At 32.7% G+C, this 12,404-nt stretch overlaps 1 protein-coding gene across 1 annotated transcript; it reads left to right on the plus strand.

Annotated features, from left to right (window-relative positions):
* Positions 1-134: 134 nt before the first annotated feature.
* LOC114195681 (zinc finger protein ZPR1-like) lies at positions 135-10,458 on the plus strand. The gene is made up of 16 exons (XM_028086227.1): positions 135-389; positions 1,333-1,377; positions 1,704-1,744; positions 1,836-1,917; positions 4,541-4,585; positions 4,942-4,998; positions 5,549-5,608; positions 5,695-5,822; positions 6,242-6,509; positions 6,601-6,667; positions 7,319-7,389; positions 7,455-7,544; positions 8,172-8,280; positions 9,065-9,156; positions 9,819-9,924; positions 10,185-10,458. Exons 1-16 carry the CDS (start codon positions 264-266, stop codon positions 10,277-10,279), a joined length of 1,482 nt encoding a protein of 493 aa, XP_027942028.1. The 5' UTR covers positions 135-263; the 3' UTR covers positions 10,280-10,458.
* The last annotated feature ends 1,946 nt before the right edge of the window (positions 10,459-12,404 follow it).

A 12,404-nucleotide genomic window follows, 5' to 3' on the forward strand; every position in this document is an offset into this window, starting at 1 on the left:
ATTAAAATTGGTATTAAGGTTTTAATATTAAAATCCAATAAGTATGGGCCATAAAATGCTCGAACAAGTACTTGGCCATAAAATGGCCCGACCCGAATAACTTAACCCGATGACGTGTACCCTAGTTCCTTCCAGCGTCTTCTTCCCCAGCACAAAACAGACTAATACTCAGAATTCTCCTTTTGCAGCGGTTCATGAACTCTCGTCACTGGTTGAAATTGAAGGTTCCCACAATAACACGAAGTGAATCGTGGAATTGAGTAATGGAAGGGAATGTGAAAAGCGAGCAAATCGTGGACGTAGGATCGGTTGTGGAAGCCGTTTCAGCTGATGACGGTGACGCTCCTCTCTACAGCCTCGAAAGTCTTTGCATGCGCTGTGGTGAAAACGTAAGCTTCTCCCATTTTCCGTCACTGCTTGATTTTCCTTTGGCTTTTCAATGAATTCAGAATGTTCGTTGCTACTTTGCATGCGCTTTGGTTTTCTTCTTCCTCTACGTCAATGCGTTTAATTTGTATTCAATACTCGATTACTTTTACTCCTTCTTTTGGCGTTCTTCGTAATTACTTGGTGAACGTTAGAAGTTCATGTCCTGCTCATTTGTTATTTTTGTTTCTTCTTTGCGTCATTGCTTTTAATATAATATGTGCTGTGGTCCTTCATTTTTACTCTTTTTTTTTTCTCTTCCCTCGTAATTACTTGGTCAACGTTGACAAAGTTTAAGTAATGCACCTTGTTTTTTTCTTCTCCTGCGTCAATGAGTTTAATTTGTATCCATTATACCATTCATTTTGCACTTGTTGGTGAAGTTTCTCATGTTCTAAACCATGCACCTTGTTTATGAGCCGGTGGTGTGTTTAATTTATTCATCAATGCGTTTAGTTGGGGTTTATGAGGTAATGTAGTTTTCATTTTGCCCAAGTTTGTAAAAGTGACTTGTAATAGTACTATTTGTTTAGCATAAGCTTTTGGCAGAAAATGATCAGTGTACCATTTTCTAGTTTATTTTAGTAATCAAATTTTTGATATAAGTTTCATGTAATGGGAACTTAATTAAGCTCTTAATTATGGACTAGGACTAGTTGAATAGTTAGCTCTTCATTTATTTACAAGCGACATTGTTACCCGAGTAATAATTGTGTAATGAATATTTACACTTTTGTGTGTTTCATCTTTTGTGTTGTTCTATCCATGGCCATGTTTAAAATCAAGGAAACAATTATTTATTAGTCAAGAAATGATTCAAGTACACCCTAAGCCTTAATATTGTATCTTCATCCAAAGTTTTTAAATTTTATTACCTGACCTGAATTTCTGTCATGTTTTTGTCAGGGGATCACAAGATTTTTATTGACTTTAATTCCTCACTTCAGAAAGGTATGTCTTGTTTTTTGCTCCATTTGCTCTTGCGATTGGCAAGTGGTTACTGTTTTTGATCCTTCATTGATAGGTATTGGGATATATCATATATGTAGTTAAATTTCACCTTTATTTCTGTTATCCTTAAGCTTAGGCCTCATTCACTTTTTGTTTTTCCTGATGTTTTTTATTACATATTTTAATTAAATGAATTATCATTATTGATTCACAAATTAGACAATGGATCATATTACATACTGTTATTTTTATCTGCTGTTTCTTTTGTTTTGTCTGTCCTTTTGTTTTCTTAAATATAACACTCGCCACATTTACCTTTTCTGCAGATTTTGTTATCAGCTTTCGAATGTCCACACTGTGGTGAGAGGTAAGCCTTTTAGTCTATGCCCTCCTCTCGGGCATTCAATGTTATTGGTTCCTTTAATCTTTCTCATAAGTTATTGATTATTATCTGTTAGGAACAATGAAGTACAGTTTGCTGGTGAAATTCAACCACGTGGTTGTCGTTACACTTTGGCAATCCCATCAGGCGAGCAGAAGGTTGGGTTTATTCAAATTTCGACTCCCCATCCCAAAATGTTAATTATAAATGATATAACAAAACATATATGGCCCCTAGATGAATTCTAAAACATGTTGTAGTAATCAGGGTACATACAATACTGATATGGGTGGAGGTACTGCAATACTCTTTATCATCTATCTTCTTCCCATTCAGTTAATGTCCATGCTGAGGTTCTTGACACTAGTGACTGCCCTAGTTTGAAGGATGATTTTTCATACTTTTGCCGATGTCTTTCTCTTAAATAGCAACCATGTTTAAGTTAGACGACCATTGGTGTTAGAATCAATATTTACCTTGTAGGATCATACTGTCCCATGATTTGAACACACCCTGGAAAATTTCTTTCTTCTCATTTGTGAAGCCCTTCCCAACCCATTCGTAACCTTCTCCATCTTGCACTGTTCAACCTTTTCTTTGTCACAACTGCATACCTTGACTCTGATTCCATTGTTTCCTAGACTAGTGCCACCTTTAACTTCTATTATTGCACCTTCCTTTGGCTGTAGCAACATTTTCAGCTCAGTAATCCTTACCGTACAAGTTAATTTTGTGGGGTTGATTATAGCACTAATCTCAAATTCTATGACGGTACAAAGCCAATCCTAAATCAGTTTCTGGGTCACCTGCATTGGCCGAATCCGGACTGATAGGCCTTGGAATAGGGGTTGGCGGCTCTAATGCACATTAATTAAGGACAACCCTGGTCCACCATAATTTGCAGCCTCGTGAACCCTCATTGTGATAGGTGTGAGTGGGTGAACCCTCATTGTGATAGGTGTGAGTGGGTGAGTATAAATTCCGCATAAGGCTTGGAAGAATTTACTTAATAAGTATTGTGTGGTTAACCTAAATCCTAAACTTAAGTTATAAGAAAGTTCAACAGCATAATTTTCTAGTCAACTAAAAAAATAGAATTAACTATTTCTTTCCCACATTTCTGATTATACTATTTGGATACTATGACTTACTATTGTTATAGTTTTTAAATGTACTTTTGTTTTAATACTGTGATTTAAGAGGTTATTTTCTTTGTTTATGATAGTCTTATGCATATATACTATATATGTATAATTTTGCATTTTAGGTAAAATCCTAAGATCTTACCATCCAAGTTAAGATCCCCTATCTACGAGTTTCTAATCTCCTCCTTATCCTAGGTAGAATATCGAGTTGAACATTGTAAAAGACATTTATCATGTAATGATATGAAACTAGTTGACGCAAGATGGCATGCAATCAAGATTGTCAAACTTAAGAGTTCATAGAAGCACGTGGAGGCTTTTTAAACTTGTCTTAAACTCGTAAGAGTTTGCTTACCATAAAAAATGTTAACAATAAATAACATAGTAACATAGTCAACACCCAAATGGACAGAGACTCACAAGAGAGAACTAGTGAATCACAAAATGTGTGTTCTACATAGGCCCAAAACAAATTGATTCAGGGCCAATTTTGGCTTTCTCGTACTGTCCAACCAAGCTCACTAAATCAATCCAAATCTCAATTTTGATAAGCATGCATACAATGATAAGCATGCATACAATGATACAAATGCATGGCAAAACTTAATCATGAGAAGCTTAGTAAAAACAGTAATGGTGAGTTAGAGCATGATTGTGCTCTTCAGTCTTCTTCCATATTCTATCTGGTGAAAATTTTAATATACACATTAAAATATTGTAAGCCCCATTTTGGGTGACTGTGGGTTTTCAGTTCAAATGCAATTTTCAAAACAAAATGCATTTAGCCAAAATGGAGCTTGGAATATTTTTTCACTTAATTTTGAAACACCTCCTCTACTATTGCTATGACCATCATCATTATTGCTACGACTACTATCACTGTTTCTGCCAACACAATCATCATCACTACTACTAATATTGTCTTTGTTTTGAAATTTACAACTGAAAACTGTGCTGAAAAACTAAAAGCCATTCTGAATGAGGCTATAGGATAGTAACATCCGTTCAAATTTTAAAAGAACTTTCTGGTGTGGCACTATAATGAACTCTTTCTTTTTTTAATAATATGGTCTTACTTTGTTCTCTTAGGCATCCTGCCTCCTTCCTCCTGCCAGTGACTTTTCCAGTCTTAGCACCTTATTCTGATCTTTGCAATTAAAAACACTGCAACTGGCATGACTGGTATATTGTGAGCATTTTACTGAATAAAGTAAGACAGGCACCTCAGTGGTGGAATCTGGAAAGAATGCTGCAGTCCTAGTTCAGTTTTTTCTTACCCCTTTTCTCACCATGTTTATAAAGGAAATGGTCAAACTGGGATTACAGATCTAATTATGAAGCTAGGAGGCTTTTTGAAAATAGTATATGCATGTTTGTCATACAAAATAGGGAAAGAAATATGAAAATTTAAATTTTCCTGGGTAGAACATTGATGCATATACTAATTAATGTTTCACTAACCAGTAGGTTTTATTGCATGAAACATAAGCTCGTCCATAAAATAGCCGTATAGAATAAATTATGGCCTATGTATGCTTACTCGGGATTATTTTATTTTTATTTGTAAGCTTGTCTTTTTTGTTTACTGTTATGATAATTTGTTTATACAAGTGTCTGACAAGTTTATTGAATGTAGATGCTAAATCGTCAAGTGGTTAAATCAGAATCTGCTACCATTAAGGTATTTAAATTTGTTGTTTATTTTCTTTATATCTATTTAAACTTGTGTACTCTGTTTCATATTTAGATTGTAATCTTGAAAATTCTTTAGTTCATTGACACTGTGGTTCTTGTCTCTTTGAAGTCTTAGGGCTAAGCCACATAGTCTTAGTTGAGCTCATATTATTTACCTACCTATTTATCTATTTGCTATCTATCTAGATAGTTAGAAAGATAGATATTTTTTGTGAAAGAAGCAATTTAAAATGTTGATTCTAAATTTTAGTGACTAATCTAGCTCTATTATTGGAAAATTCACTGTCTACTTTGTAATAAATTTATTCAAAGGGGACCTTACTTATATGTATGATTGTGCAGATACCTGAACTGGATTTTGAGATTCCACCAGAGGCTCAGCGTGGTAGTCTGTCAACGGTACTTCTGATACATATTTCAATTTACTTTGTTGTTTTCCGTTCCTGATAATGACAGGTTTGCTTGTTCAATTTTTTTTTCCTGGGTAGGTCGGGGAGTTACCCGTTATTTCTTGTCAGTGGAAATCTCCATTCTCACACTGCATTTTTATTTTAAAATGGCTAAATTTACTCTTCCTGTGTATAGTCATCTACTGAATAAAGATGTCAATGTGTCCTTTCTGTTTGGTCAAAACAATTGCTGAATTAAAAAGAAGAGATTGCTATCCTTTTAGTCTATTGATTTTTAGTTTGTTTGGTTTAGTTTAGATTTCTGAAGCTCTAGGTCTGACTCAATCATATCATAACTTTGGCAGTTTCCATATGCACCCTGTATTTTGTAGCCATGATGATGCCCATCGTGAATATTATTCTTAGTTTCTACAATTGGAAATGTAAATTGTAGGCATCAGAGAACTGTAACGCTCCTTTTGTGAAAATTCATGAACATTGAACTGTTGAAAATTTGTTAGTCAAATTATTCAACTATATCTTTTGCTCTGTAATTATAGGTGGAAGGGATACTTATGAGAGCAGCTGATGAACTTCAGGCCCTTCAAGAGGAACGCAAAGTACTATTTGTTTCTGGGCTATTTTTGTTTGAAATATGAGTTTCTCTTTAAATAACTTAATTATTGTTATGCTTTCTACCTGCTAGAAAGTGGCTCCAGAGACAGCTGAAGCAATTGATCAGTTCTTGGTGAAACTGCGAGCCTGTGCAACAGGAGAATCAGCTATCACCTTTATTCTTGATGATCCTGCTGGAAACAGCTTCATCGAAAACCCGTAAGCAATTATACCTTGTTGATTTTTTTAAATTAATAAAAGTATTTTAATAGAGAAGATGTTATAAAAGTAGAGGCTTAGGTATCCTTCACATACAAGTAAATGACAAAAGGCATTCAGTGATAAAATATGGGGAGCAACCTCCTGGATTTGTTGTTCAAGAAATGAGTGTAGTTTAGTTTTTAAATTGTGTGGACCTATGTATGGGCTCAAATTTAGTCACTTTGTGCTTGTGCGTGACTTTGGTTTAGATGCATGCCTTTCTGAATCATACCATACTGTATCTTTTAACTTATTTTAAATTGGTCAAGACAAACATATTTTTGTTGGTTAGGCAAACTTGTACCGTCATTTGATACTTGGTAATATTAGTCCACTATCTGGTACTATTTTAAGTAAATGGAGAACACATTGAATAGGTTTGCACCGTCATCTGATCCATCTTTGACGATCAAGTTTTATGAGAGAACTCCTGAGCAACAAGCATCATTGGGATACGTTGTTGATTCCACACAGATTGAAAGAACTCATGTTGATGCTTCCGAAGGGGGAGAAGCTGTGCCTACTGATCAAGTAAGGAGAGAACCACATGGATCAATAGGTGCGACAGCTGGCCATCGAGCCATTGCTCAGAGTAACAGTGCCGAAATGGCTGAAGCCTTATTTCGATATACTGCACCGGAAGAGGTACAATTACTGAACTATATAGTTATCTGTACTGAGCTTTGGCCTTGTTTGTTTGTTCACTCGGTGCCAAATTGCTGCTTTTTCTTGACAGGTGATGACTTTCCCATCTACTTGTGGTGCCTGTGCTTCTAAGTGTGAGACTCGAATGTTTGTCACCAGTATCCTCTTGGCATTTTCAATATTTCCCTTGGGATATTGTTTGATCATGTTACATTTCTTTAGAAGGATTCTGTCATTTTAAACTCGATCACAACTATAATTTAAAATTTATTGGGTTAAAGAGGATTTATATTTTGTGTATGCAAGAGTGCATAGCTTTGTGGGGTAAAATAAACTTATATAAACTATTATCTTTCTTTGATTCCGTTTTTGTATTCGAGTTGAAATTTGGAGCTTTAGTCACTTTTTTGGTCTGCAGTAAACTGAAATGGTATAAAATATAGGGGATGGTTTTTCTTTATTTCAACTTCTGTTTTGATTCTATGTTTCATATATTTAAATTGAAACTTGAAGTTTAGTGTCATCGATTTGGTGCTGAATATTTCTTGGATAACCATGTGTTCAATAAAAATCCTGAAAATGATCTACTTTCAAATTTCAGAAACTTGACTATGGATTTAATCTACTCAACATTAATTTCAAAATGAAACATATGTCTACAATGTTGACATGTACATCGGGTAAAAACTAGATAATATTTATTTGCTTTCTTGATGATTGTGTCAATGCCAAGTGCCAATTTTATATCCTATATTGTTGCGTGAACAATTCTTGGTATTTCTTCCAGTGTTGAGCTTAACAATGGACAGATATTCCTTACTTTCAAGAAGTAATTGTTATGGCATCCACATGTGATGCCTGTGGCTACCGCAACTCTGAGGTAAGCTGATTCTTGAGTGTGGCTGTCTTTTTAGGGCTGGAATATAATTAATTTTCACCTTGCAGTTGAAACCTGGTGGACGAATTCCTGAAAAGGGGAAAAAAATTACTCTTTCTGTGAAGAATGTCAATGACCTTAGCCGTGATGTAATAAAGGTCTGTTATTCTTTTCGTGATCTTAACTAATCTCAATCCAGTATTTTCTTATTTATATATGTTAAGGGATGAATGATGGATCTTGTAGTTTATCCTTGCATTTAGGGAGCATGTAATTTTCTTACTTCTAGTATGCAATTACTGCAAATTGGGATCAGTAAAAGAAATCTCATTAAAAAGAAGGTACTTTGGGTTTTAGTTATTGAGGTTATAACCCAGGAAAAACGTAAGCTTCCAAACTTGTTTTGCTGAAAGTGTAAAGTAACTAAGTATAGAAACTAATCATGAGAGCTCTTTCAGTGCCCACTTTAAAATTTTGCTTTATTCTTCAATTTATTTTGACATCTCACTTGCATGGAACTATTGCATTTTAAGGAATTAAATTCGCATTTTGGGGTTATCAGAAGGCTGAAATGATTCGTCAAAAGATAACTTAGAAACGTTAACATGAACATGTTCTGTTTTCAATATGTCAAAAGTTGTAATGATACCCATACAGTCTTGCTTGTAAAGATAACCTGTGAAAAATGTCATGATGGTACCCATGTAGGCCAGACCATTTAAACATTATGCAATCTGAGATCTATACCTTTTATATCTATTGACTGAGTAGTTTGGTTTGATTAGTCTGATACTGCAAGTGTAAAAGTTCCGGAACTTGACTTGGAGCTGGCAAGCGGAACCCTTGGAGGAATAGTTACAACTGTTGAAGGTTTAATCACAAGAATTGGTGAAAGTAAGTATCCATTCTATCAATCACATAAACTATAACCTAGTCATCATCCTAATGAGATAGGAGGACTAGGAGTCATCTTTGTGAAAGGAAAGGACATCATAGTACCCATACACTTTGTTCAGCTTCAATTGTAACAAAATGATGAAAACATTTTTCTTTTCAATAGATCTTTCAATTTTAAACCACTTTAACGTCATTATTTGTTTCTCTCATTCCAAAATCTACCTCAAATATGTTTTGAAAGTCTTCTAAATGCCAAATTTGTATCCGTTTTGGAAGGGTAGAGTTTATAAACTGTTCTCTTTTATCATGTTTATGATGTTCTTGATCTTGTGGTGTGATTTAGTTTTTAATATAATTTAGGGTTAAATATGGTTTTAGTCCTTAAACTTTGATGCGAAATTGGAATTCATCTTTATCCCAAACTTGAACACAATTTGGTCTTCAAACTTTAAAAATGAATAGATATAGTCTTTCTAACCTAACTGCGTTAAATTTTTTGATGTGTCAAATGATATTTCAAGCTGGTATTTTAGTTGTTTACATTGTTTGACACTTTCTAGCTCAAATGGCATGCAAAAAAATTTTAACGCTATTGAATTAAAATGACTATATGCATTTATTTTTAAAGTTTGGAGACTAAAATGTGTCAAAATTTGGAACATGGATGAATTCCAGGCGTCCAAGTTTAGAGGCTACAAACATATTTAACCCTATAAACTATTTATTCTTTTTCTAGAATGTATCAATGTAGAATATAATTTTATGTGATTTGCATGTTCAGGCCTTGAGAGGGTCCATGGCTTTACTTTTGGAGATAGTCTTGATGAAAATAGTAGAAGCAAGTGGATAGACTTCAAAACAAGACTAAACAAGGTAACACGTGACTATTTATGAGAGTTGGTTTAAATTTCTCCACTTTATAATTCTCTTTATCAGGTTATTATTGCAATTTTTTATATTTATTCTTTGCACAATGTTTTGTGGCCGACCGGAAAAAGAGGGAAGATGTGCAATACATAACATCAGGCATTGTAAATTCTTTCATATTTCTAAAATGGTCGTCTTTTATTGCTGGTTCTCTTTAGGAGGAGACTTTGTCCTGTTTTGTTCCTCTTTTGACACTTCATTTTGATAAATTTTATCATAAAAAAGAGATGGACAACAAAGTGTAATAGGGATATATACCTGTTATCCCTTATTTGTTATCTCTTCTGTTTTTTTCGGTTGTTAGGTTTGTTACTTGGGTTTTCTGTTGATTCCTTTTGTATATCAAAGAGAAAAGGGTTTAAGGAATTTTAACCAAATGCATTCTACAAGATGGGTCCCTTTCTGAGCAACAAAGACCCGTGGTCATGTTCCATGCTACTTTTGAGCTACATCACTGGTTGGATGTTTCTCTAATACCAACCACTAATAGACTGCATATTCCTGTATTTGAATTTGAAGGCTTGGATTTTACTTAACCCATTCAAACTTTTATTGGTTCAAGGTCTTAATTCCAATTTTTCTTATCTGCATCCTTTCATTGTATGCAGCTTCTTAGTTTGGAAGAAGCTTGGACTCTAATTCTTGATGATGCATTAGCCAATTCTTTTATAGCACCTGCAACTGATGATATGAAAGAGGACAAACAATTAGCATGTAAGTTTTCCAACTCAGACATAAATAAAGCTATACTTTGTGCAGATAAAGTTGACATTTTCTGAGTTGAATTTGTGAATATCTGTTTTATCCCCTTTCCATTTCTATCGTTATACTGATTTCATTCACTGTCCATATCTTTGGCATCATAGACATGTGATGAACGGGTCTCATGTGGTGTATGTGAAAATATGATTGTGGTTATCTAGACTGTGATGCATAGTTTTTGATGTATTGTGGTTGTGTTTGGCAATGTCCAGTTGAGGAATACGAGAGGTCATGGGAACAAAATGAAGAATTAGGTCTGAATGATATGGACACCTCTTCTGCCGAAGTTGGTTCTAAAACTGAGTGAACATCATGTGATTTCCTCTCCTGATAGTTTGATATCATTGAGAGAGAAGATTGGAAAAGTGTTTTGTATTCAGCCTCATTGGCTCATTAACTTGTATCATCCTTCTACAATAGTTCACCTCAAAGATGTAACTTATTGTGAGTTAGTAAGTTAATTGTTTTCTATGTTTCTTTTTCTGATTTTGTGGTTCTTAGAGCAATTTTTTTCTTCTTCCACTTTTTGGCATACACGCGATAATTACCAAATATTGTAATATATTAGTATCAACAAAGAGACACTTGAGATATATCTCCTACTTTATCTATTTTTTTAAGCTAATATAAGTGAATTTTAAATTAAGAACTTTTGTTGAATTGTTTTTCTGAAAAAGTTTATTACAACAAATTTATTATTTTACTTTAAAAGGGATGGATTCAAATTTTATCTATAACTTTCGTTTGCTCTCAAGTATTAGAGAAAAATTGCCATAAAAGTTAAATAATAATTTCCCTAAGCTATATAATTTATCTCTTATTTTTCTTCCTTGTAGAAGTTGTCTATTTTCACTCGTACAACTCTATTCGAACAATTCTTTAGTTATAAATTTTGTTAATACTTCTAATGAAAAGTAATTTTAACTATAAATATATATATATATATATATATATATATATATATATATATATATATATATATATATATATATATATTCACGAGGGAGTAAAATATTTCCATTTCTTAAATCTATAATTATAACTTTTGTTTTGTAAAATTGTCACTCAGAATGTAATATTTCATGTCAATCTTTTTACTATTTTTGTTAGTATTGTGTTTTTTAATCAAAAGTAATAAACAGAACAATAAAGAAAACATTTGAGATGTTCTAATTCGTATACAATGTCGAAAATATATATTGTAATACCAAAGGCTTTTATGGCCTCATATGTCCCCATAAATAGTACACTATCATCCTTACAAGATTTTAAATTTTTTGCATACTTATTTAAGAGTATGTCTTCTCCATTATAAAATAAACATTTTTGTCTCCCATAGATGTTGAATACACGGTTTATGATTTTCTTTATGTTTGAAGTGGCTATTACAACTTCCTCCAGAGTTATATGATAGCAGGTGTTCAAATGTTTTGGAGTGGCTATTAGAATTTCCTCCGAGTTAAGGAAATCGTTTTCTTTTTTATCTACATATTTACTATATTTTCCTATTAATTACTCAACTAAATTTTTAATTTTTAAAATTTTTAATAACAACATTTGAAAATGTGATTCTTTTTTATTTTTAAAAAACAAAAAATTCACTGTCTTAGACGACTTTTTTATAAAAAATCCAAAATTAAAGTCGTGCCATTGACACGAATTTAATTTATACTTTGCTTAAGTAGGTTAATTAAAGTTGTATGATTGTGACATGACTTTATTTTTATAGGAAAGTTTTACCATTTTTATACGATTTTAAGTCAGATATACCCAAATTTTTTTATACTGGCATGTCTTCTTTTTAATGAAATCGTATTATTTCACTACAACTTTTCCTTCGTAGAAATTATTTAAAAACTTGCACCACTTTTGAAATTACAAAAGTAAAATGTACCAAAATCATAAAAGACAGTGTTAAACATTATTTTAGTTTATCTTAAAATGAATTTTAACAACGTAAAAAAGAGGTGTAAATCATTTTATTGGGAATAAAATCAAGCTTCAATCATTTTATAAAAGTTTAAGAGTGATTTCAAATTTCATAGAAGATAAAAACAAAGAAGTTATCGGAACCAAAATAAAAATTCTTTAATTTTATATAAAAGAAAGTCATATGGTCTAGTAAAAGGAGTTAAAAAGACATTTTTCTTTTAAAAAATAGAAAAATCAACATTAATACTTTTTTTTACAATATAATTTAAATTTATTCACACCCTAATTGATTGCCGAGAGAAAAAACGAAAATAGAAATCAAATTGGATAAAAACAATACAAACAAAGGCACGTGGGAAAACAAAATATATGACATGCAAAATAGGAACGATCAAAGCTCTTAAAATCTTGCGAATGAACATAAGACAAAAAAATATAAAAAAGAAGAACTTGCATTTTCAAGAGAAGAGAATAAATATAAGAAGAAAATTTATCACTTG

The sequence above is a fragment of the Vigna unguiculata genome, chromosome 8 (genome assembly GCF_004118075.2).
Source record: "Vigna unguiculata cultivar IT97K-499-35 chromosome 8, ASM411807v1, whole genome shotgun sequence".
NCBI lineage: Eukaryota > Viridiplantae > Streptophyta > Magnoliopsida > Fabales > Fabaceae > Vigna > Vigna unguiculata.